Source organism: Aquarana catesbeiana, linkage group LG03 (genome assembly GCF_042186555.1).
Source record: "Aquarana catesbeiana isolate 2022-GZ linkage group LG03, ASM4218655v1, whole genome shotgun sequence".
NCBI classification, from domain to species: domain Eukaryota; kingdom Metazoa; phylum Chordata; class Amphibia; order Anura; family Ranidae; genus Aquarana; species Aquarana catesbeiana.
The window spans coordinates 646,085,033-646,112,010 of record NC_133326.1 but is presented as its reverse complement, the minus strand read 5'-3'; the positions used below and the strand labels follow the sequence as shown (position 1 = coordinate 646,112,010).

General features: G+C 46.3%; 1 protein-coding gene across 1 annotated transcript in view; it reads left to right on the top strand.

Annotated features, from left to right (window-relative positions):
• Positions 1–22,662, top strand: part of LOC141134704 (beta-1,3-galactosyltransferase 2-like) — a 57,728-nt gene extending 35,066 nt beyond the window's left edge. Inside the window, exon 2 of the mRNA XM_073624144.1 lies at positions 19,449–22,662. Within this exon, the coding sequence (XP_073480245.1) occupies positions 19,461–20,417 (957 nt within the window). The 5' untranslated portion in view covers positions 19,449–19,460 and the 3' untranslated portion in view covers positions 20,418–22,662. The remainder of the gene's footprint in view (positions 1–19,448) is intronic.
• The last annotated feature ends 4,316 nt before the right edge of the window (positions 22,663–26,978 follow it).

The following is a 26,978-nucleotide window of genomic DNA, read 5'->3' as shown; positions in this document are numbered from 1 at the left end:
CCACATCATAGAAAAAGACGGACTTCTCCTTGCTCCTCATCTATACCTCCAGTTCTCTCAAAAACCTGCACTGAGAGGAATGAAGGTATAGCAATAGGTGTCAAAAGTACTTGCAGCCAATCTGCTAGCAGTACACCACCAATTGATTTTAGCAGGCAAATTTCCCTACCCTAGTTGCAGAACCGTAAAAAGAAATTCGGTCCCAGCCATCCACATGCTCAGCGTCTAAATGCTAGCTTGGCCAAATAGCTAGCACTGCAACTGCTGCCTTTTCAGCTGGTACCCGGTTTCCCCGAAAATAAGACCTAGCGTGATTATCTGTGATGGCTGCAATATAAGCCCTACCCCCCAAATAAGCCCTAGTTAAAGTCCTTGTAGGTCTTATTTTCAGGGTAGGTGTTATTTTCGGGGAAACAGGGTAGGGCTTATTTGGGGGGTATTGCTTATATTGCAGCCATCACTGACAATCACGTTAGGTCTTATTTTCGGGGAAACTGGGTAGACTCTGCCCCCTTTGTGAATTAGCGGAATGTGCTGTACCTCAGTGGCAGGTTCCAAAAGCCATTTCTTTTCACGGAAGGCCATTCCGGCTCTCTACCGGCATGTGAAAGGCAATGTTTTGGCCTCATTGGACAGGGCGGTCAGCAGTAAGGTGCATATTACCGCTGACTCATGGTCCAGCAGGCATGGGCAAGGACGTTACCTTTCCTTCATGGCACACTGGGTAACTCTACTGGCAGCTGAGAAGGATGCAGGACAGGGTTCAGTGTTGTTGGAGCTTGTTCTGCCACCACGCCTTCAAAATACTAGTGGTAATTCTGCCACAGCTCTCTCCTCCACCCCTTCCTCTTCTTCTTCCTCTATGGCCTCTTCTGCAGATTTGTCTTCTGAACCAGCAGTGCTCCATAAGCGTTCAAGGAGCTACACAAGCAGTCAGGCTAAAAGCTGCCATGCAGTGTTTGAGTTGGTCTGCCTAGGGGACAGAAGCCACGCTGGGGCAGAGATTCTGTCAGCTCTGCAGGGGCATTCTCAGAGGTGGTTGACACCACGCCAGATTCAGCCTGGAATGGTTATATGCGACAATGGCACCAACCTTCTCTCTGCCCTTCGACAGGGACACTTGACCCATGTTCTGTTTGGCACACGTCCTGAATTTGGTGGTGCAGCAGTTCTTGATCAGGTACCCAGGCTTACAAGATCTCCTGTGGCAGGCCAAAATTGTCTGTGGTCATTTCTGCCAGTCATACAATGCCAGTGCTCGGCTGGCTGACATTCAAAGGGAATGCAACCTGCCCACCAACCGCCTCATTTGTGACATGCCCACCAGGTGGAACTCAACATTTGAAAGGCTGCAGCGGCTACACACACAGCAGAGGGCCATCAATGAATACCTGTGTGAGTATGGCACCAGGACAGGGTCAGGGGAGCTTGGCTTCTTTTCGCCATGCCAGTGACCACTTATCAAGGATGCATGCACTGTCCTGTCACCATTTGAGGAGGCCACGAGGATGTTGAGCAGTGACAATGCATGCATCAGTGACACTGTCCCTCTAGTCTTCCTGCTGGAGCACACACTTGAGGCAGAACAACGGGAGGAAGAGGAGGACTTTCTTTCCTCTTAAGGCCCCCTTTATCCAGATAGCATTCCTGTGGGCCAGCCAGACACACAAGAAGAAGAGGAGGAGGATTATGTCAGCATGGATGTAGAGGATAACACAAAGCAGCAGTCTTCAAGAGATAATTTTCAGTCCCCAGAAACCCAAGGAGTTGTACACGGCTGGGAGGAGTTAGTTACGGATGTGATGCTTAGTGACCCAGAGAACTCAGAATCGAATGCCTCTACAAACTTCTGTTGCATGGCCTCCCTGATTCTGCAAAGCCTGCAAAAGGACCCTAGATTCATGGTATCAAGGAAAGGGATCATTACTGGCTGGCAACCCTTCTTGATCCACTTTACAAGGGTAAAGTTGCAGAACTCATCCTGCCTTCGAAGAGGGAGCAGAGGATAAAACATCTTCAGGAGGCCTTGAAGAAAGGTGTGTAACACATTTTCAGACCCTGGGAGGTTACCATTTGGTGCTGGATAACGTGTTGCTGACACTTCAGTCAGAGGAAGATAGGTGGAGAAGGTGGCCGCCTGACCGATGCCTATAAACAATTTTTCAATCCTCAGCCCCAAGGTCTGATCAGTTCAAGCAACCATCGCCGGCGTCTGCATTATATGGTGCAGGAATATCTAGGGGCAAGAGCAGACTTGGAGACCTTTCAAACAGAGCATTCAGTGGGTTATTGGGTCTTGAGGATGGACCACTGGCCAGAACTTGCTCAATATGCAATCGAGCTACTGGCCTGTCCTGCATCCAGCGTGCTTTCTGAACGCACATTCAGTGCTGCTGGAGGGTTTGTAACGGATCAAAGAGTGCGCCTGTCCACAGACTCCGTAGATAGGCTCACATTCATAAAAATCAATCAGTCTTGGATCAGCAGCTATCAAGCACCTGATGCTGGTGTAACTAAATATATTTGCTATGGATCTGGGATCCCTTGAAGACTGCCTATAATGACTATCCTATTCCTCCTCAATCTTGATGATGCTATCTTCCAACAATATTTTTGGTTTAGGGCACCACCACCCAAGGCCAAATTTTTCTGCCCGTTTATCAGGGGCATGTAATTACATTTTTTATATATTTCACAGCAGGACACGTTCCTGCACCCAACAAGAGTATCTGTGAGGGGTTACAGTGTTGTGACACCACCACCACCACCCAAGGCCCAATTTTTCTGCCCCTGTTTAACAGGGCCATGTAATTACAATTTTTGATACAATATTTCACAGCAGGACACGTTCCTTCACCCAACATAAGTAACTGTGAGGGCTTACATTGTTCTGGCACCACCAAAACCAAAGGCCCAATTTTTCTGCCCCTGTTTAACAGGAGCATGTAATTCCAATTTTTTATATAATATTTCAGAGCAGGGCCTGTTCCTGCTCCCAACAAGAGTATCTGTGAGGGGTTACAGTGTTGTGGCGGCACTACCACCCCCACCCAAGGCCCAATTTTTCTGCCGCTGTTTAACAGGGTCATGTAATTACAATTTTTGAGAAAATATTTCACAGCAGGGCCAGTTCCTGCACCCAACAAGAGTAACTGTGAGGGCTTACAGTGTTTTGCCACCACCAACACCTAAGGCCCAATTTTTCTGCAGAGAAAACCCCCAGGCCATTTTTTTTATTTTGGTGTGGGGTTTCCCTTAATATCCATACCAGACCTGAAGGGCCTGGTATGGACTTTGGAGGGGGGGTATCCATGCCATTTTTTTTTTTTGGTATTTTTGATGCCGTTTTTTTCAATGATTTTTATCTATATTGCCAGGAGGCGACAATTCATTACATCCGTGAGCAGTTTTAAATGACGTTTTTTCCTTTATAAATGTAATTTTGCTGTGGTACTGTTATAAGCATGGGGAAGATGCACTACTTTACAGGCAGACTAAGGAGACCTCCCAGGCACTATATTTAAAAAAATATTTCATTTTTATTGTTTCACTTTAAGCATTATTAAAATCACTGCTCCCAATAAAACAGACTTTTTTAAAACTTTTTTTTGCATTGATACATGTCCCCTGGGGCAGAATCTGGGTCCCCAAACACTTTTTATGGCAATAACGTCCATATAAGCCTTTAAAATTAGCACTTTTGATTTTTCACGTTCACGTCCCATAGACGTCTAATCGCATGTTCTGCTGTGAACCAAACCAAGGAGTGTTCGGCTCATCCCTAGCCTAGACCAGCCTTTCTCAACCGAGGTGCCGCCAGAGGTCCTCAGGGGTGCTGCGGGATCAAGGCTGTCAGATGAGCCAGAGCTCCAGATCCCCAGCCGAACTGTACATCTCGGTCAGACTCAGTCAGAAGGTACTGTACTAGAACGTTTTAAAGGACTTGAGGGGAAGCTCTGCTGATTTTATCATCCAATCATGTGCTCTTTTATATTTTCCTTGCATGTCCCCCTCGGATTTACAGCGACTGCACTTCCAAGTGCACTTGCAGTGCACTTGTAGTGCAAAGTGGATTTTTCTTTCGTAAATAACCCCCAATGTTTTTTACTGTCTGCTATAAAACAAACCCGATAAAAAAAAATGTAATAATCTATTTTCTTCATCAATTTAGGCCAATATGTATTCTGCTACATATTTTGTTGAAAAAAATCCCAATAAGTGTATATTGATTGGTTTGCGCAAAAGTTATTGCGTCTACAAACTATGGGATATTTTTATGTCATTTTTATTTTTTTTTATTTTTTTTACTAGTATTGGCGGCGATCATTGCTTTTTAGCAGGAATGCGATAGTCGGACACCTAACTGACACTTTATTGGGGAACCAGTGACATTATAACAGTGACCAGTGGTAAAAGATATGCACTGTTACTGTACTGATACTGACTGGGAAGGGGTTAACATCAGGGCGATCAAAGGGTTAAATGGGTCCCTAGGAGGTGCTTGCTAACTGTGTGGGAGATGGACTGAATGGGGATCTGCCTTGTTCGGCAGATTGGCTCACACAAATAGAGCTTGCTTTTTTTTTTTTTACATAAGAGAAAAACAAATAGAGCTTTCTATTGGTGGTATTTAATCACTGCTGGGTTTTTTATTTTTTGCTAAATAAACGAAAAAAAGACCGAAAATGGAAAAAAAAAAAAACTTTTTCATAGTTTGATATAAAATTTAGCAAACAGGTAATTTTTTTCCTTCACTGATGTGTGCTGAGGCTGCACTGATGGGCACTGACAGACTGCACTAATGGGCGCTGATGACGAGGCACTAATGGGCACTGATAGGCTGCACAGATTGAAAGCACTGATGGGCACTGTTGAAACTGCACTGATAATCAGTGCCCTGATTATCAGTGTACATGTCCCTTTTACAGAACCTGGTCAGCAGGAAAGAAAAGCTGATAACCGGCTTCTGTTTACATCGTGATCAGCTGTGATTGGACATAGCTGATGATGTGGTTAAAGACGCAGATTGGCTCTTTACCTCATTCTGTAATAACAAAGCGTGGAGTGTGCGATCATGGGAGGACGTCATATGATGGCCTCTTAGAACTGTCTCTGTAGCCGTCATTCGGCTATAGTGTGGTTGTCAAGAGGTTTAATACCTCCTGGCATGGTAACAACTCATGAGCTGCTGCTGATAAAACACTTTAGAAAAACAAATCCTTGTCTGTGATCCCGAACAATGCATGTGCAGTCTGGATCCAGCCGATTAGTGAACTGCCGAGCTTGGTCTCTACTTGTGCTGCGTGAATGTGTGTGTATGACATTAAGCCACATCCCACTGCCTGATCGGAGGCTGGGCCCAGCAGTTCTCTAATGGGCTGGCTCCAGACTGTGCATGCATAGTTCAGAGTCACCAACAAGGATTTATTTTTCTAAAGTATTTTTTTTACTTCCAGCCACTTGTGAGTTGGGGGCTGCAAGGGAGCCAGATGTACTCGCTGCTAGCTTCCCCATTGTTTTTCCCGCAGAACTCACAGGTGCAGCAGAGTGCAGGTAGCAGGGCCAGAAATTGTAATGACAGACCAGTCTACTGCTGAGCAAGACAGGTGCTCTTAATGTGCCCCCTCTCCTATTGTGGTGTTTGAGGGAGCTCAGGAAGATTCACACTTACCCACGAGGCTGTGGTATCCTCTCCTGGAGTGTGGTGCGACGGCTCTGGTGTCTGCTCCTCCAGCGGCTTCCTCCGGCGTTTGTCTCCTCTTCCACCAAAGCACTAGGCATCCAATAGGATCGCCTGACGCTTTGGTCAATTGGGAAACAGGTCTCACAGACCTGCCTCCTGATTGGCAGGAGGGAACTTTAGTGTGAAAATAGTGAAAATTCATTCGCTATGGTCACACAACTGGGTGGCCTCGGAGCGCAATGCTCTGCGCTCCGAGGCCACCCTTTTTTGAAGCCTATTAGAGCCTCTGGCTCTAATCAGGTGCTTAAAAAAAACACTCAACCCCGCATTAAAATCCATGGTCCGGCGCAGTTGATATGTACATCAGGGGGCTAGACGCATCAATAGGGGAGGTGGTGCCCTTGTGCCCTCTATGGAAGGGCCGCCACTGTGTGGGAGGTGTGCTGGCTAGAATTCTGAGAAGGAGCCAGCACAGTGATCTCTGTTATCATGCCCCAGAAGAGGAGGGGGAGAGCACGGGAAGGATCAGAGAGGCACCGTGCACTGGCTGGGAGACCAGAAGAGACAGTAGCTGGCCGAAGCGGACTTCACCTCCACCATCAAGCACAGGGAGAAGAGGGGGAGCAGGGGAGGGATCACAGAGGCATCTGTGCTGCGGCTGCAGGGCTAGAAGAGACGGTGACAGGCTGGATCAGTGTGAGAGCGGGTGTACTCAAGGCTCTTCCACTTGTTATGCCCAAAGTAGTGCTGCAAGGAGAGCAAAGTCAGCAGTGTGCAGCTGCCCTGGAAACCTGCAGATCAGGCGGTATATGCTGACAAACAGCAGAGCTCTCTTACCATGTGTCTGCTCTGGATGTTTGGCAAGAGTCAGGGGCAGGCCCACTACCCCCCTACTGGCCCCGGGCCCTCGGGCAGCTTCCGATATGCCGAATGGTCAGTCTGCCCTTGCTCATCACCACCTGTTTTAACCTCGTAAATGCAGCATCACCACATTGCAACCGCAGGCAATGCACACAGTTGCAGGGTGGTTGCAGTGCAAGCCCATTTACCCTGTGTATACCACCAGCTGCTGCCTCTGCAGCTAAAGGGAATGCAGTTGTGGGTGGTAAAAACAGCTCAATAACATGCTTTTACTGCCCCTCCAACCTCACATGTTAACAAACCCTTGCTTCACGTCTGTGTGGATGCATGCTGCGTGTAAGGCAGCCCATTCATTTCAATGGGCTGCCCTACCTGCAGAAATGCAGGGAAAGAAGTCCCCGACCCTTTTTTTAAAATTGCGCTGCACCAAAAACACCCCACGTTTGCCAATGTGTGTGGGGTACCATTAAGAATTAATGGCACCCCTAAAAGGCAGAGCATTTGTTTGTGTGTAAGGAATGAGCGTGATTTTGCACGCGTTCCATGATGCACAGTAGTGTGAACCAAGCCTTGGACAGGGGTGCCTCATGACTGAAAATACTTTTCAAGGGCGCCCGACTGGAAAAAGGTTGAGAAACACTGGCCAAGACAAATGACGTGCATGGTGGAGGGGAGGGTGGGTGTCGGGCCAGTCCTTTTTTTAAAAAATTATTAAATAAAGTCCAAAAAAAGCATTCTCTGCGTTAGACCCCTTTCACACTGGGGCGCTTTGCAGAGGCTACAACGCTAAAAATAGCGCCTGCAAAGCGCCTTGAAGGAGCCGCTCCTCACACTCCAGTGTGAAAGCCGAGGGCTTTCACACTTGAGCGGTGTGCTGGCAGGACGGTAAAAAAAGTTCTGCTAGCAGCATCTTTGTGGCGGTGAAGGAGTGGTGTGTATTTCTTCACCGCTCCTGCCCATTGAAATTAATGGGGCAGCGCGGCTATACCAACGGCAAAGCGCCGCTGCAGCAGTGCTTTGCAGTGGTTTTAACCCTTTCTTGGCCACTAGCAGGGGGGTAAAACCGCCCCGCTAGCGGCAGAATACCGCCGCTAAAACGAAGGTAAAGCGGCGCCCCAGTGTGAAAGGGCTCTTAAGGTAAAAAACCTTCAGTGATTAGCTCCACCCCAGCCCTCCTAAATACTTACCTGAGCCCAGATTCAATCCAGTGCTGTGCCTGAGGGCAGCAGTGCTTGCTCTCTCATCACAGGGACTGAGGCAACAGCGGTAGCCATTAGCTCCCCATGCTGCCAATCAAAACCTGTGAGGAGAGAGCGGGGGGGTTTGGGGCCGAGCGACACTGTGTGCGTCAATAGACAAACATAAGCCAGCTCAGGATCTAGCCCACACATGTGCCACCATAGGAAGCGGCTTGCTATGGTGGCACATGGATAAGAGGAGGAGCCGACAATGTCAGCGAAAGACCCCAGAAGAGGAGGGTCGAGGCCACTCTGTGCAAAACCATTGCACAGAGCACGTAAGTATAAAATGTTTGCATATATAAACATATGAACTTTTAATATCACTTTAAGGTTGATGTTAAAGCCTCACAAAATTTGTCTACAGAAATCTTGGATAAAACATTGAGCATGTACTCTATATGGTCAGAGATAGCTGGGGTATGAGTCTATCAGCATGGCACATCTTGACTTGGCAATATTTGCCCACTTATCTTTGCAAAAACACTCCAAATCTGTTGGATTGTGAGGGCATCTCCTGTGCACAGCCCTCTTCAGATCACCCCACAGATTTCAGATTCAGGTCTGGGGTCTGGCTTGGCTATTCCAAAACTTGAATCTTCTTCTGGTAAATCCATTCCTTTGTTGATTTTGGATGTATGCTTTGGGTCGTTGTCATGATGAAAGATGAAGTTCCTCTTCATGTTCAACTTTCTAGCAGAAGCCTGAAGGTTTTGTGCCAATATTGACTGGTAATTGTTCATAATTCCCTCTACCTTGACTAAGGCCCCAGTTCCAGCTGAAGAAAAACAGCCCCAAACCATGATGCTGCCACCACCATGCTTCACTGTGGGTATGGTGTTCTTTTGGTGATTTACAGTGTAGTTTTTGCGCCAAACATATCTTTCGGAATTATGGCAAAAAGTTCAACCTTGGTTTCATCAGATCATAACACATTTTCCCACATGCTTTTGGGAGACTTCAGATTTGTTTTTGCAAAATTTAGCTGGGCTTGGATGTTTTTCTTTGTAAGAAAAGGCTTCCGTCTTGCCACTCTACCCCATAGCCCAGACATATGAAGAATACGGGAGATTGTTCTCACATGAACCACAGCCAGTACTTGTCAGATATTCCTGCAGCTCCTTTAATGTTGCTGTAGGCCTCTTGGCAGCCTCCCTGACCAGTTTTCTTCTCGTCTTTTCATCAATTTTGGAGGGACATCCAGTTCTTGGTAATGTCACTGTTGTGCCATATTTTCTCCATATTTTCTCCACTTTATGATGACTGTCTTCACTGTGTTCCATGGTGCATCTAATGCCTTGGAAATTCTTTTGTACCCTTCTCCTGACTGATACCTTTTAACAATGAGATCCCTCTGATGCTTTAGAAGCTCTCTGCAGACCATGGTTTTTGCTGTAGGATGCGACTAAGAAAATGTCAGGAAAGACCTACTAGAACATCTGAACTTTATTTGGGGTTAATCAGAGGCAGATGTACTGACTCCTATTTAACATGAGTTTGAATGTAATTGCTTAATTCTGAACACTGCTACATCCCCAGATGTAGAGGGTGTGCACCCTAAAAGATTTCAGTTTGTTTTTCAATTGAGTTATACAGTTTATAGGTCACATTAAATGTGGAAAAAGTTCTGAAATTATTTATCTTTGTCTCATTTTTTTTACATCACAGAATCCTGACACTGGACGTTTTTTGAAGTTTTTACAGCAGCTGTTTTTGGCTGTAGACGTTTTTTCTATAGTCATTAAACTCTCCATGTTATCCTATGTGTCCATGCACACATAGGCTGTTATCAGCAGTTTTGGGCAGTGGTGTTTTTGAGCAGTAAAACAAACCCAAAACTGTTGGATTCTGAGACACATTTTTCAGCTGTAAAAACGCTCTAACGCTGATAAACGCTCAAAAACATCGCTCGCCAGCATTTTTTTAAAGTTTTTGATCCATTGAAAAAAAATAAATAAATAAATAATTTTCTTCAAAAACGCTAAAATGCCAACGCGGAAAACCGCTAAAAAACACTATTGCAAAAACACTGAAAAAAGTTGAAAGTTGAAAGTTGAAAGTTGCCGTCACTGCAAAGCTACTGACGTTTTTATAACGTTATTTTAACGTCCAGTGTGCATGAGGCCTTCCACTTTGTATTGGCACTCAGATTTTTTGTATATTTATGTTTTAGCTTGATTAGCGCTACACTTTTATGAATCGAATATATTATTATATATCACATATTGTTTTAGCAGCATTTCATATAGTACATTTTTTTTGGTGACCATAGGCATGGTTTCATTCCAATTTTTTTATCTTGGTATGTATTAGAGTATGCCTGTAAGCTCAGCCATTAATGGTAACATTAAATGTAGTGATCTTCTTTTTCTAGGGAAAAAATATCAGTTAGCTTTGGGCGATGTAAATCAAGATAGCTGCCAACATCAAAAGTTATTAAGAGACACAGTAAAGAAAATTATACAGGTACTAGCTTTGGTGTTTGAAGATTTTTAGGACAAGATTTTAAGGACAACGTGTAAGTGAAACAGAAAGCATTAAAACTAATATTATTGGTACTTTAGTGCTTCTCATGTATAAAGTTCTCTTTTATACTGTACATTTTCCAACTCTCAGTGGCAATTATGTTCTCAGAAGCTCTTGGAAAAAAATTAGTGAGCTACTTTAAGGCCCGTGTCATACAAGGGATCCTGTTCACAAGTAAGAGAATTGCTAGGAGAGCCAATAAACCATTAACTAGCTACTATGGTGCTGCTTCCTCGCTGGTCAGACTAGCAAAGAAACATTTCTCCATTGCTTTGTCTTGCTGGTGAGCAAGCCATGTCATAGGACCAGGTAAGTATATTATTTAGCATTGTTGTGTAGCATCCTTGTCCTAAACAGAACTGCTAGTAAATTTAGTTGTGCTAGGTGGTAACTAGCCTGGCTAATTTTTAGTTTGATCAAATGGTTTTCTCCTAAGCTTGAAGGGAACTGTGATTCTCTCTTTTGTCAATAGGTGGCATTGTTACCTTTGGCATTAGTATGATACATTACAGTTAATTTCAGGTTATGAGTGAATGTGCTTTCTCAGCCAATCAGCAGGAGTTTATTTGGCTGCTGAGGCTGGGATAGTCTATTTATTGGGAGAGAATCAGGTGATTGGGGTTCATTCCACCTGGGCTGCGGCCTGGGTGTGTGTGGAGCAGCAGCAGAGGTGTAGGCCTGAAGCCTGAGGCCTAGCCATGTGTAAAGGGGCTCAGCCCAAGGGGAGCCTGATTGTTGCCAGGAGGCATATGAGAAGAAGTTGCCAGAAGATCAACCACTCTTGTTGCCAGAGGCAAGTGTCAAAGGGATGGAGTTCCCAAGGAGTACCAGAGCAGACTCTTCATCAGCTGGGGACTGTGAAGTGTTGGGAAAGATTCAGGAGAGAACTTATCCAAGAATACAGAGGGTAGCTGTGAGTAGAGCTTGAAAGAATACAGGGGGTAGCTGTAGGTAAAGCTTGAAGAGAAGTGCAGCGGTTAGCTGTGAGTAAAGCTTGAGGGATCCAGCGGGTAGCTGTGAGTCCGAAAAACCCAGTGGGTAGTGGTGGGCGAAGCTTGAAGAATACAGTGGGTAGCTGTGAGTTGAGCTCAAGGGATCCAGCAGGAAGCTGAGAGTTCAAGAAGTTCAGTGGGATACTGTGACCTGAGCTTGCAGCTCTACAGTGGGATACTGTGAGTGAAGTTGTTGCTATAGGAGACAGCAGTTGCTAAAAGATACAGATTGCTGCATTCAGCTTCAAGGCCCTTTTTCTGTATTGCTGTCTGCCTAGTTCTATTTTTGGTCTGAGGAGTCTGCCTATTTGCTATTGCATTTGCCTAAGGGTGTCCTGTGCCCTATTCCTCTCTCCCCTGTTCCTGTTAAGAGAAATAAAAGTTTCTTAATTTTTTTAAAAGGAACTGGCGCCCATCTTTCCACCTTGCACTACACCCACCATGCCTAGTAACCTGCACCCTGTGGAGGAATGTCAGATCTCCCTGACTCTGGGGATCACCATCAGGCCTCTGGAGGTCGGGGAGACCGCTACAGTTGTGTGTCAAGGAATTTGGTGGACCACTGTGTCACTAGTGGGAGCAGTCAACTAACAAGCAATACACTAGAGCAGCGTTAATTTTCAGAGGAATAGAGCAGATGGCAGTGTCAGTAGGCTGATGGTCAGACCAGGCACATATAAATAGAGTTCACTGACATGTTTAGCTTGAGGTAGATACGCCCACTGTTCAGCCAGCCACGGCATGCATTTCAAAACAGCAGGGTAAGGAGCCAGCAGATCCGGATATTACGTCAGTGGAGAGCGGACATGCAGCCCGTGGCTGGCTGAACAGCGGGCGTATCTACCTCAAGCTATCTGTGCTAACTGACAGCACATGTTAATGTAAATCTCTCTATATGTTTGCTTGTTCCCCTTGGTATCAAACATGTTTGCGCTATGATTTTCTTTTCTCCCGAGCTATATTCCCTGATTTCCACTAAAGCTAAAGGAATCATTTTTATCTATGCTGCTGATTGAGAGAGACTCTACATTCATATTAGGCTTTTTAGATATAAGGTTCTGGTGAGTGTGCATTTGTTATGCATAATTTATGGTGGAACACTACTTGAAGGCTAATACCTGCTCTGAATCACAGTGATTGGACTATTTTTCTCCTCTTCTTTTATGTGAAGATTTATTATTATTGAAGAGTTGATTTTTTGGACTTTTTTCAGGGTTATATACGTTTTTTTATTTATTTTTTTTTTTTTTGTCGCTTGATGTGAATTTGACATACTACTAATGGATGAAGATTTTTAATGAAATAGCGCCACACCTTTCCTTATATATTTATTCACTAATTGGAGTGTTTTTTTCCACTTTTAAAAGGGGCAGCTTCACTCAGATGTTTTGACTGAATTTCTTTTTATTTACAAATCCTTGGCGGCATTAATTGTCACTTTATTTTTTTTTTATACTGTATGTTAGGGTTGCACCGATACCACTTTTTTAAGACAGAGTAAAAGTACCAATACTTTTTTTTCAATGGCACTAATATGCAGCACTGATGGGCAATAATAGGGGGCACTGATGAAGCGTGGACTGTGTCAGTAGTAGGGATGAGCCGAACAACCCCCGGTTCGGTTCGCACCAGAACCTGCGAACGGACCGAAAGTTTGCGCGAACTTTAGAACCCCATTAAAGTCTATGGGACTCGAACAGTCAAAATCAAAAGTGCTAATTTTAAAGGCTAATATGCAAGTTATTGTCCCAAAAAGGGTTTGGGGACCCGGGACCTGCCCCAGAGGACGTATCAATGCAAAAAAAAGTTTTTTCGGGAGCAGTGATTTTAATGATGCTTAAAGTGAAAATTTCCTTTAAATATCATACCTGGGGGGTGTCTATAGTATGCCTGTAAAGTGGCGCGTGTTTCCCATGCTTAGAACAGTCCCTGCACAAAATGACATTTTTAAAGGAATAAAAGTCATTTAAAACTGCTTGCGGCTTTAATGTAATGTCGGGTCCCGGCCACATGGATGAAAATCAGTGAGACAAACGGCATGAGTACCCCCCCAGTCAATTACCAGGCCCTTTGGGTCTTGTATGGATATTAAGGGGAACCCCGCACCCAAATTAAAAAAAGGAAAGGCGTGGGGCCCCCAGGCCCTGTATACTCTGAACAGCAGCATACAGGCGGTGCAAACAAGACAGAGACTGTAGGTTTGTCGTTAAGTAGAATCTGTTTGTAATTTTGAACTGGTACATTTTTAAAGTGTAGCTCCAGCCAAAAAATCTATTTTTAAGCTTTTTGGAAAACACAGGGAAGGGTTATCACCCCTGTAACATTTGTTTTGCTGTCTGTGCAACTCTTCAGAAGATTTCACCTCACTTTCTGTCCCAATGACAAATGTTTTCTGAAAATTTGGGGTTTTTAGTGAAACAAGGATTGGTGATAAAGCATCAGTGAAGAGGAGACACGTTTTTCCCATATTAACTCTTACAGGAGAGAATTTCCCTTCCTAGGGGTAGATTTCATCTCACTTCCTGTTGTCTCCTTCCGTTTGCAAGTAGGAGTCCTTTGTAAGTTGGATGTTTGAAAGTAGGGGCCTGCCCTATATACTCTGCAGAATTTGGGGCCTTAGGTGTTGGTGTTGCCACTATACTGTAAGCCCTCACAGTTACTTTTGGTGGGCGCAGGAACGGGCCCTGCTGTGAAATATTAGATCAAGAATTGTAATTACATGCCATTGTTGAACAATAGTAGAAAAACTGGTCCTTTGGTGGTGGTGCTGCCACAACACTGTAAGCCCTCACAGTTCCTCTTGGTGGGCGCTGGAATGGTCCCTGCTGTGAAATATTATATCAAGAATTGTAACTATATGCACCTGTTGAACAGGGGCAGAAAAATTGGACCTTTGGTGGTGGTAGTGGTGGTGTTGCCACAAAACTGTAAGCCCTCACAGTTACTTTTGGTGGGTGCAGGAATGGGCCCTGCTGTGAAATATTAGATCAAGAATTGTAATTACATGTCCCTGTTGAACAGGGGCAGAAAAATTGGGCCTTAGGCACTGGTGCCACAACACTGCAACCCCTCACAGATACTATAGTTGGAGCGCAGGAATAAAGCCCTGCTGCAAAGTATTGCTTCAAAAATGTTCTTACAAGCTATCAGCATGAAAATTGAGGAGGAAGAGGATTGTCACTCAGCATCAGCATAGGCAGTCTCGAAGGGATCTCACATTAAAAAAAAAAATCAATCGGTTACATCAGCATCAGGTGCTTGGTAGCTGGTGATCCAAGACTGATTCATTTTTATGAAGGTCAGCTGATCGACCGATTTGGTGGACAGGCGCACCCTGTGATCGGTTACAAAGCCTCCAGCAGCACTGAATGTGCATTCCAAAAGAACGCTGGATACAGGACAGGTCAGTAGCTCAATTGCATACTGTGCAAGCTCTGGCCAGTGATCCATCCTCAAGACCCAGTAACCCAGAGGATTTTCAGTGGGAAAGGTGTCCAAGTCTGATCTTGCCCCTAGGTATTCCTGCACCATGTGAATCAGACGCTGGTGATGGTTGCTGGAACCGATCATACCTTGGGGCTGCGGACTAAAAAATTGTCTGAACGCATCGGTCAGACGGCCACCTTCTCCACCGCTCCTTCTGCAACTGACTGAAGCCTCAGCAACACGTTGTCCAGGAAATTGTAACCTCCCAGGCTCTGGAAACGCGTTGCACAAACCTTTCTGCAAGGCCTCCCAAAGATGTTTCATCCTCTGCTCCCTCTGCGACGGCAAGATAAGGTCCGCGACATTACCATTGTAACGTGGATCAAGGAGGGTTGCCAGCCAGTAATGATCCCTCCCCTTGATACCACGAATACGAGGACCCTTCCGCAGGCTTTGCAGGCTCAGGGAGGCCATGCAGTGTAGGTTTGCTGAGGCATTCGGTCCAGAGTTCTCTAGGTCACTGACGGCATGATCCACAGCCACCTCCTCCCAGCCACGTACAAGTCCATGGGTTTCTTTGGACTGTAAAAGATCCCTTGAAGACTGATGCTGAGTGCCAGGCTCCACCTCCATGCTGACACAATCCTCCTCTTCCTGTGTGATTGAAGGGCACGCAGGAACACTGTCTGGATAAAGGGGGCCTTGAGAGGTAAGGAAGTCCTCCTCTTCCTCCCTCTGTTCTGCCTCAAGTGCCCTGTCCATTATTCCACGCAGCATGTTCTCCAACAGGTGGACAAGAGGACAGTGTCACTGCTCACCATCCTCGTGGCCTCCTGAAATGGTGACAGGACAGTGCATGCATCCCTGATCATGGCCCACTGGCGTGGGGAAAAAAAGCCAAACTCCCCCGACCCTGTCCTGGTGCCATGGTCGCATAGGTACTCATTGATGGCCCTCTGATGCGTGTGCAGTCGCTGCAGCATGGCCAATGTTGAGTTCCACCTGGTGGGCATGTCACAGATTAGGCGGTTCTTGGGCAGGTAAAATTCCGTTTGGAGGTCAGCCAGCCGAGCACTGGCATTATATGACCTGCGGAAATTCAAACAGACTTTCCTGGCCTGCCTCAGGACATCCTGTAAGCCTGGGTACCTGCCCAAGAACCACTGCACCACCAAGTTAAGGATGTGAGCCAAACAGGGCACATGGGTCAGTTGTCCCTGTCAGAGGGCGGAGAGGAGGTTGGTGCCATTGTCGCAAACCACCATACCTGGCTTAAGCTGGCATGGCGTCAACCACCTTTGAACCTGCCCCTGCAGAGCTGACAGAATCTCTGCCCCAGTGTGGCTTCTGTCCCCCAAGCACACCAGCTCAAGCACCGCTGGTTCCGAGGACAAATCAGCACAGGAAGAGTCCATGGAGGAAGAAGAAGAGGAGGGGGTGGAGGAGAGGGGTGTGGCAGAATCACCACTAGTATAATTTTAGAGGCGTGGTGGCGTAACAACCTCCAACACTACTGCACCCTGTCCTGCATCCTTCCCAGCTGCCAGAAGAGTCACCCAGTGCGCGGTGAAATATGGGTAACGTCCCTGTCCATTCCTGCTGGACCATGAGTCAGCGGTAATATGCACCCTACCACTGACCGCCCTGTCCAGCGAGGCCAAGACATTGCCTTCCACATGCCGGTAGAGAGCCGGAATCACTTTCCGTGAGAAAAAGTGGCGTTTGGGAACCTGCCACTGAGGAATAGCACATTCCACAAACTCACGAAGGGGGCAGAGTCTACCAACTGAAAAGGCAGCAGTTGAAGTGCTAGCAGTTTAGCCAAGCTAGCATTCAACCGCTGGGCATGTGGATGGCTGGGAGCGTACTTCTTTCAGCGGTGCAGCAGCTGGGGCAGGGAAATTTTCCTGGTACAATTTGACGTTGGTGTACCGATAGCAGATTGCCCGCAAGTACTTGGCTGTGACACACCTAATTCTACACCTTCATTCCTCTCAGTCCAGGTTTCAGAGAGGACTGAAGGTATAGTGGGGTTGGAGATCTCAGCTGAAGAGGAGCAAGGAGAGGTCCGCTTTGTTCTTTGGTGTGGGCATTTTAGGTACGCTTGCCAACGAACTGCATGTCAGGCGACATATGTCTGGTCAAGCATGTGGTGGCCTAGTGGGAGATGTTTTGGCTACGCGAGATACGCTTGAGACATATGTTGCAAATAGCAGCAGTGGGATCTGATGCACTCCTCTCAAAAAAGGCCCACACCAAAGAACTTTTGGAATAACGCGCAGAGACAGCAGCGCCCTGCACATGCGGCGCTCTGCGGTGTGATGCAGTCGCTGTGCTGGCCCCTGGAGGGCATCCTGACTCGGAGATGTGCCTCCTCCTCCTCTTCCTCCTCTCTCCTATCAGGCACTCACGTGGAGTCCGTGACCTCATCATCCGCTCCCTCCTCATCACTGGAGCAAACCTGGCAGTATGCTGCAGCTGGGGGAACATGACTGCCAGATTGCTGTCCTTCTTGGGCATTCCCTCTCTCTGGGCTCATTTTACTGCCTTCCTCTAGCTGGGTACCATCATCGGAGCCTTCAAAATGTGTGACTGATGCCATTGAGCCGAGGGAAGAGGCCACGTTGGCAGCTGCTTTGCCAAAGTACCCTGAGCCTGGGTGAGAGAGGATGAGGACGGCTTGGTCATCCACTCTACCAAGTCTTCGGCATGTTGCGGCTCAACACGGCCAGCTGCCGAAAAAAAAGGACAAGCGTGTCCCACGGCCACGTTCTGATGAGGATGCACCGTCTCCACGACCAGCACTGTTGCCTCTAGACACAGAGCCTGCTTGCCCTCATTGGCTTGTGACTGTCTGCCTCTCCTTGTTGGCCTTCCAGGCATACTAATGGCCTGCAGTGAGATGTAGCTGCAGAAAGTTGGGATGTGTATATATACTGATACTGCAGCTAGCAGAATCAACTTCCTGCCTGTAGTATTATTAGTATGAGAACACCAGCAAATGTCTTCAGGTAGCTTTAGGTGCACACTGTGCAGAGGACACAGTACACTAACTGTAAATACTGCAGCTGCCTGCCTGTGGTACTAATAGGATCAGAAGAACACCAGCAAATTTCTTCAGGTAGCTTTAGGTGCACACTGTGCAAAGGACACAGTACACTAACTGTAAATAGTGTAAAGAAGAAGAGAATAACAGGAATGAATCTAGCTAAACTGAATACAGAGTGTATGTGTATATATATATTTATATATATATATATATATATATATATACATACATACTCTATCTAACTTATATCAAATGACACTGTCTCTCTGTCTATCTCTCTCCGCCGCCGCAACACACTACACAAGGCGCCACGCAGGTGACCTTATATAGTGTGGGGTGTGTACTAAACCCCCTGAGCCATAATTGGCCAAAGCCAGGGTGTCTCTCTGTACGGATGGCGCTGTGATTGGCCAAGCATGCGGGTCATAGTGCATGCTTAGCCAATCATTAGCCAGCAATGCACTGCAATGCCACAGTGAATCATAGGCTGTGACGCGCCACTTGAATTTGGCACGAATGGCCCATAACGTTCGCAATTCGACGAACGGTCGAACAGGCGATGTTCGAGCTGAACATGGGTTCGACTCGAACTCGAAGCTCATCCCTAGTCAGTAGGTTTTTTTTTTACAATTTATTTTTTTTTATTATTTTTTTACAATGCTTTCTTTTTTGTAAAAGTAAAAGTGGACGGTGTCAGTGTTTTTCTTTATTATTTTTTTTTACAATTTAACTTTTACATATTTTATTACAATTCTTTCTTTTTTTTTATTATATATATTTTTTATCAGCCCTGTTGGGGGGGGGGGGCTTTGGTGATAGATCAGGGGTCTAAATAGACCCCTGACATCTCCCCTTTGAGACAGAGAGAAGGACTGAGGACACAGATTCCCCAGTCTCTTTCTCTGCAGCCTCAGCTGCACTGAAGATGAATGAACAGGAGACAGAGGCTCCTCCCCATTTATAGACTGAAGCATCGTAAACACAGTTTACAATGCTCAGTTATGAATGGACAGTCAGTGATCACTGACTGACTCTGCTCATTCAAAAAAGGAAGGATTTGGTAAATGACACATTTGCCGGCTCCTTCCTCCGCTCTCCATCCTGACAGATCCGGGACGGGGAGCACAGAGGGGGACCTGGAGGAGGACACAGAGGAGACACAGACAGGGACACAGACGGGGACACAGACAGGGACCGGAGGAGGACACAAGGTGGGACTTGGGGAGCTAGAGGACAATACAGGGGACAGTCAGGGGTGATCGGTGAGGCAGTGGGGGGAGTTACAATCACCAATCTCCCTGTGTGGCTCTCAATAAAGCTGCTGAAAGCAGCAGGAGGAGAAGCGGCTGTTAGCTGCTTTATTGAAAGCCATACGGAGAGATCAGTGATTGTAACTCCCCCACCGCCGCACCGATCATCTCTGAGGCTGTCCAGGTATCGGATTAGGCATCGGATCATTTGCATGAGTACAAGTTATCGTGCAAATGGTTCGAATACTAGTATCAGTATTGGTGCAACCCTACTGTATGAATTTGAATGTGATTTTTTTTCCAAAAAACGTTGTAGCTTATCAAAAATGATAATGGGACTGTGGTGTGTATTATGTTGTTTCACAAATAGTGCAGTTTTGTAGTTTAAAAAATCCATAATAAAATATCTATTTCTGTACACAGGAAGGCATTTGGATGGGGTCATCTCCGCAAAAAGTTATCAAAGCTCTCTTCCTCGCTCTCATCTTTATTATCATATTAATTAGTTACAATTTCCACAAAAGTCAAAAACCCAAAGTTGTCACCACTGCCAAGCATGTCCATCTCAAACCTATGTACCCCTACCTTATAGAAGAGGACCAGAAATGTGCAAGTGGACCTCCATTCCTGCTGCTGCTTATCCCTTCTATACCAGAAGAGACCCTAAATAGAGATATCCTGAGGAGGACGTGGGCAAATGAGACCTTAGTCAATGGTGTTAATGTAACAAGACTTTTTCTCTTAGGGAGACCATCCAGTCAAGAAATTCAGGAGAGCATCATATTGGAGAGCTCCAATTTTCATGACATAATACAGCAAGACTTTATTGACTCCTACAACAATCTCACCCTCAAGACATTGATGGGCATTGAATGGGTCAGTCGCCTATGCCCAAATGTGAGCTATGTTATGAAAGTCGACTCTGACATGTTCTTAAACCCTTGGTTTCTAGTGGAGAAGGTCTTGCAGCCTTCCAGTCCTGCCAAAGTGAATTTTTATACTGGGCTGCTGATGCTTAACGCTGTACCCCAGAGAGACAAAAGCAGCAAGTGGTATATGCCATTGTCACAGTACTCCAAAAATGTCTATCCACCGTATTGCTCTGGCACTGGCTACATCTTCTCAGGGGACCTGGCAGGAAGGATATACAAGAAAGCCAGTAGCTTCAACATATTCCCATTTGAGGATGTTTTTATAGGAATGTGTTTGGAAAGCATTGGAATTAAAGTCTCCAAACCAGCAGGAAATTGGTTCAATGGAGATAAAATTAATTATGACAGGTGCCAGTTTTCCAGTATTGTCACAGTCCACCATTTTATGCCACAAGAGTTGCTGAAGCTCTGGCCTGATTTCATCAACTCCCTGGAGACTTGCAACAAGCAGGGAACCTAATAGAGCTGTAATAGAAACAATCCAAACTCCGCTGATTTGGCTGAATGTGAATTAGGAGATATAGGGAAATGCTACTTACCTCTATTGTCACAACCGGTCAGTTGGTAAGGCCCCTTTCAAGATAACTCATCTTCAACTTGGTCTATTAATAGAGAAAGCCCCTGATTCAACAAGCTGCAATGGTACTTAGGAGGTGCTAGATAACTGTTAAGGCAGACCATATAGATGGGTTGCAGAAAAGAAATTTGCATGATTCCCCCATCAACACAGACAGTGCTGACAGGGGAAGCCCCCTTGACAGGATAAGACAGTGATTATTGCTAGTGTCTATAGCAGCTGCTAGTGATAATCGCAAGTGAATCCAGCTGGTTGTACCCAAGTTGAACGATCAACTTGGTACATAAGGTTTGCCCACACACTGTTCGAATCTCGGTTCCTGCTGAACCAGCCGAGATTTGAACTGTCTATGGCCAGCCTAAGTCATTGCACAATGATATATGATAATATTGAGGGACCACACTAGCATGCCCTTAACCCCCCTTAATGATGCCTTAAAGTGAAACCTTACGCTCCTTACCTCCCATTCTTTTAACTCCCACTTATCTGGTTGCACGTCCTTCACATTTAAGGTACTCCCCTTCCCAGCAGATCCAGTGTTCTCCTGCTGAGATCCGCTTCTTCTCTGCACTCCCCTCGGTCCCGTGCTGCCATTCTGTGACCTCCTCGGTAAGCTGCCTTTTCCTCCCATTTAAGCTGATGGCTTCACCCATGATGTGTCGCCCGGCCCTATCCCCTCCTCCTTTCCCAACGAAGGACTAGGACATGAGAAGTACATAATCTAGGAAGAGACGTGGACAAAGTGCGCGCCTTTCGCCTAGATCAGCCTTTCTCAACCGGGGTGCCACCAGAGGTCCTCAGGGGGTCTGCGGGATCATGGTAGAGAAAGGCAGTCAGACTCAGCAAAGTGAAAGTAAAGGGAGGGGGATTGTGATTTGCTCTCTGCTTCCCCCTACAGTGCAGTACCTGGCTGTGTGAGGAAAAAAAATGGAGGAGATAAGGGGTGCATGGGAGGCAACATTCCCTGGAGGGTGAAGTCCTGCTCTAAGTGCTCCTTTAAATTGATTGTATAGGCTGCATTCCCTGCATTAGAGTAAAAAAAAAACCTTCTGTGATTAGCTCCCCCAGCCCCCTTAGATACTTACCTGAGCCCAATCTCAGTCCAGTGCTGTGCCTGAGAGCAGCAGCACTGCTCTTTTTCAGCTCACAGAGACTGAGGCAGCATTGGGAGCCATTAGCCCCTGCTACTGCCAATCAAAACCTGTGAGGAGGGAGCGGGGTGGGGCCAAGTCACACTGTGTGTGTCAATAGACGCACATAGCCCAGCTCAGGATCGAGCCCACACATGTGCCTCCATAGGAAGCGGCTTCCTATGGTGGCACACGGATAAGAGGAGGTGCCGATAATTCCAGCGAAAGACCCCAGAAGAGGAGGATCAGGGCCGTTCTGTGCAAAACCATTGCACGGAGCAGGTAAGTATTGCATGTTTGCATATATGAACATATGAACCTTTAATATCACTTTGGGGTTGATGTCAAAGCCTCATAAAATTTGTCTACAGAAGTCTTGGAAAAAACATTGAGCATGTACTCTACGTGGTCAGAGATAGCTGGAAGCAGGAGTACTTGGCACAGAATTTACAAACTAGCTGATTTGGGCCAAGCTCCAATAGATAATATTTTCATACGTGTGTCACCAATCCCCTCCCCTCATTTTCTATTATTTTATTGCTCTTTAAAATGTAGTGATAGGTTGAATATACAATTTGTTCTAAGAATGAGTGGCAATATAAGAAAATTACTTTTTTAGTGGCTTTTCTCCATATTTTACAATGTATTCTGCTGAAGTGTTATGGACAGAAAAACTTGTATTAACCTGCTTACCTGCAATCGGGATTCAATGCAGCTTGCTGATGCAATCTCTCAGTGTGTAATTTTTGGAGATGTATAGACTTTGTTCCTTCTGAGGGAACTTTGTGAAGATCTGTGAAAGAGCATGCCTGCAGCAGGCTGGGTATAATTAACTTTTAAGTGCCCTAGTCCTCTGCCCAGGCCGGGCATGCAGAAGAAGATACTCAAAGGGAAGGTAAAGTAGTCCTATATGGGAATTTTAAATTAAATCGCATATGGTTGATTTCTATCTCAAATTCCTCCCTTTCATGCCTGAAACCTGTACTCAAATACATGAAACTGACCTGAAACCTAACATAATAATAAATTATTTGCCTTGGAAGAATACTGGTTTATTTAACCCTGACACCAAAAGAGAAAGAAAATGTGGAGAGGGACACCTACTTAAAGAGGAGTTCATGTAGATAAACTGGTTTGACATATGGCAGTCTGTGGTAATAATACCCCATATGCGCTAATATGAAAAGTGTATAGAGCTAACCCTTGCAGGGACCACTGGATTTTTGCCCTGTTCCTTCCTATACAGTGCAGAGACAGCCAGGCACACAGCAACAGTTCACGAAACAGTCTAGGGCGAACCTTGGCACCCCAGATGTTTTGGAACTACATTTCCCTTGTCGCTCAGCTACATTTCACAGTACACAAGCATCATGGGAAATGTAGTTCCAAAACATCTGGGGTGCCAAGGTTCACCATCACTGGTCTAGGGGATGTCTTTTTTGCTGATGTTTATTGCTGTAAACTTGAACTGAAGGAAACAATGGGGAATGGAATACTCCAAACGCTTGAGTGCAAATGCAGGCTGAGGACACTTCTCTCCATAGCAGCAGCACAGTCACTACTGAAGACCATGAAAAAAGGTGTTTTAGCGTAGTTTAAAGTGGACTGGAACAAACTAAAGCCCTCTCAGCCAAGGACCACAAAGAATTTTGAACCTGTTAGATACTTCACATACTGTAACATTGTGCCAAAACATTTATTGTAAACAACCCATATCTACTCACAAATAGGGATGACATTTATGATCAGGTCGAACATGAGTTTGAGCGTTCAACTAAATACGAACATTATGGGGCATTCGCGCCAAATTCGAGCGGTGCGTCACGCCCCATAATGCACTGTGACATCGCATTGCTGATGATTGGCCAAGCATGCACTATGACCTGCATGCTTTGGCCAATCACAGCGCCGTCAACAAAGAGAGCCATAATTGGCCAAAGGCATGGTGCCTTTGGCCAATTATGGCTCAGGTGTTTAAGTCCATGCCCCACACTATATAAGGCCGCCTGCACATCGGCCCTGTGTAGTGTGTTGCTGGCGTTGACCGAGAGAGAGTGTCATTTCATTTAGATTGAGCAGGCAGGTGTTTCAGTTAGCTGCAGTGTATTTAGTATATATATATATATATATATATATATATATATATATATATATATATACATCCAGGCTTGTGTGTGTGTGTGTGTGTATGTGTATGTGTATATGTATGTGTATATATATATATATATATATATATATATATATATATATACACACACACAAACACTGTATCCGTATATATATATCCACTGCATACGGTTTAGCTATATCTCACTGCAGACCGTTCCTGGTATACTGTTTCTAATATACTTCTGGCAGGCAGTCTCCTGCATATATATATATATATCCACTGCATTCCAGTCTAGCCAAACCTATATCTGACTGCAGGCCATTCCTGGTGTACGTTTTCAAATATACTTTCAGGCAGGCAGGTGATTCAGTGATCCGCAGTGCATAAAATATATATACAGTCTCCTACATATATATATCTACTTCATTCCAGTCTAGCCAAGCCTATATCTGACTGCAGGCCATTCCTGGTGTACGTTTTCAAATACATTTTCAGGCAGGCAGGCAGGTGATTCAGTGATCTGCAGTGCATTAAATATATATATATATACAGTCTCCTACATATATATAGCCACTGCATTCCAGTCTAGCCAAGCCTATATCTGACTGCAGGCCATTCCTGGTGTACTTTTTCTAGGAAACTTCAGGTGGTGTTTTGCTAATAAAATTTTACAGCATGTCTGGAAGGCCACCAAAGAGAGGCAGACACTCACAGGCCACTAAAAGAGTGCAAGCAGGCTCTGTGTCTACAGCCAACAGTGCTGGTCATGGACATGGTGCATCCTCAGCATGTGGCCGTGGGGCACGCTTGTCATTTTTTTCAGCAGCTGACCGTGTTGATCCACAACATGCAGAAGAGTTGGTAGAGTGGATAACTGAGCCGTCCTCATCCTCCTCATCCTCTGTCACCCAGGCTCAGAGTAGTTTGCCTGCCAATGCAGCTGCCAAAGCGGCCTATTCCATCGGCTCAATGTCATCAGTCACTCCTTCCCTAGCCCCACCATCATCCATGGAGAAGTCCCCCAAACTGTTCGACCACAGTGTCGGGTACATGCTGCAGGAGGATGCACAGCGTTTTGAAGGCTCTGATTATGATACCCAGGTTGAGGAAGGCAGTAACGTGTGCCCAGAGAGAGGGGGTGCCCAAGAAGGACAAGAAACTGGCAGTCATGTTCCCCCAGCTGCAGCATACTGCCAGGTTTGCTCCAGTGACTAGGAGGGAGGGGATGATGAGGTCACTGACTCTACGTGGGTGCCTGATAAAAGAGAAGAGGAGGAGGCACATCTCCAATGAGGCAGGATGCCCTCCAGGGGCCAGCTTAAGGGCAGCCACCCGACTGCATCACACCGCAGAGCTCCGCATGTGCAGGGCGCTGCTGACTCCCCGAGTATTTTGAAAAATTCTTTGGTGTGGGCTTTTTTTGATACGTGTGCAGCAGATCGCACTGTTGCTGTTTGCAGCATATGCCTGAAGCATATCCAGCGTAGCCAAAACAGCAGCCGCTTGGGCACCACATGCTTGACCAGACATATGTTGACCTCCCATGCAGTACGTTGGCAACAGTACTTAAAACACCCACATCAAAGAACAAGGCGGACCTCTCCTTGCTCCTCATCAGCTGGGATCTCCAATCCCACTATACCTTCAGTCCTCTCAGAAACCTGCACTGAGAGGAATGAAGGTGTAGAATTGGGTGCCAAGTACTTGCTAAACCATCTAAAGAAATTCGGTCCCAGCCATCCACATGCTCAACGGCTGAATGTTAGCTTGGCTAAATTGCTAGCACTCCAACAGCTCCCTTATCAGCTGGTAGACTCTGCCCCCTTTCGTGAATTTATGGAATGTGCGGTACCTCAGTGGCAGGTTCCCAAACGCCATTTCTTTTCATGGAAGGCTATTCCGGCTCTCTACCAGCATGTGGAAAGCAATGTCTTGGCATCGTTGGACAGGGCGGTCAGCGGTAAGGTGCATATTACCGCTGACTTGTGGTCCAGCAGGCATGGACGAGGACGTTACCTTTCTTTTACGGCGCACTGGGTAACTCTGTTGGCAGCTGGGAAGGATGCAGGACAGGGTGCAGTATTGTTGGAGCTTGTTCCTCCACCACGCCTCCAAAATGCTAGTAGTGGTGATTCTGCCACACCTCTCTCCTCCACCCCCTCCCCTTCTTCTTCCTCCATGGCCTCTTCCTCTTCAGATTTGTCCTCGGAACCAGCGGTGCTCTGTAGGCATTCAAGGGGCTATGCAAGCACTCAGGCAAAAAGATGCCATGTGGTGCTTGAGTTGGTCTGCTTAGGGGACAGGAGCCAGACTGGGGCAGAGATTCTATCAGCTCTGCAGGGGCAGACTCAGAGGTGGTTGACACTACGCCAGCTTCAGCCAGGAATGGTGGTTTGTGACAATGACACCAACCTCCTCTCCGCCCTCTGAAAGGGACACTTGACCCATATTCCCCATTTGGCTCATGTCCTTAATTTGGTGGTGCAGCGGTTCTTGTGCAGGTACACAAGTGTTTGTTATAGGATCTCTTGAAGCAGGCCAGGAAAGTCTGTGGGCATTTCCGCCGGTCATATAATGCCAGTGCTCGGCTGGCTGACCTTCAAAAGGAATGCAACCTGCCCAAGAACCGCCTCATTTGTGACATGCCCACCAGGTGGAACTCAACGTTGGCAATGCTGCAGCGGCTGCACACGCAGCAGAGGGCCATCAATTAGTACCTGTGTGAGTATGGCACCAGGACAGGGTCAGGGGAGCTTGGGTTTTTTTCACCACGCCAGTGGCTACTGATCAAGGAGGCATGCACTATCCTGTCACCATTTGAGGAGGCCACGAGGATGGTGAGCAGTGACAGTGCATGCATCAGTGATACTGTCCTTCTTGTCTTCCTGTTGGAGCACACGCTTCGTGGAATAATGGACAGGGCACTTGAGGTAGAACAGAGGGAGGAAGAGGAGGACTTCCTTACCTCTCAAGGTCCCCTTTATCCAGACAGTATTCCTGTCGATCACACAGGAAGAGGAGGAGGAGGATTGTGTCAGCATGGAGGTGGAGCCTAGTACTCAGCATCAGCAGCAGTCTTCGAGGGATCGTTTTCAATCCCCAGAAACCCATGGACTTGTACGTGGCTGTGAGGAGGTGACTGTGGATCATGTCATCCTTAGTGACCCAGAGGACTCTGGATCGAATGCCTCAGCAAACCTTCGC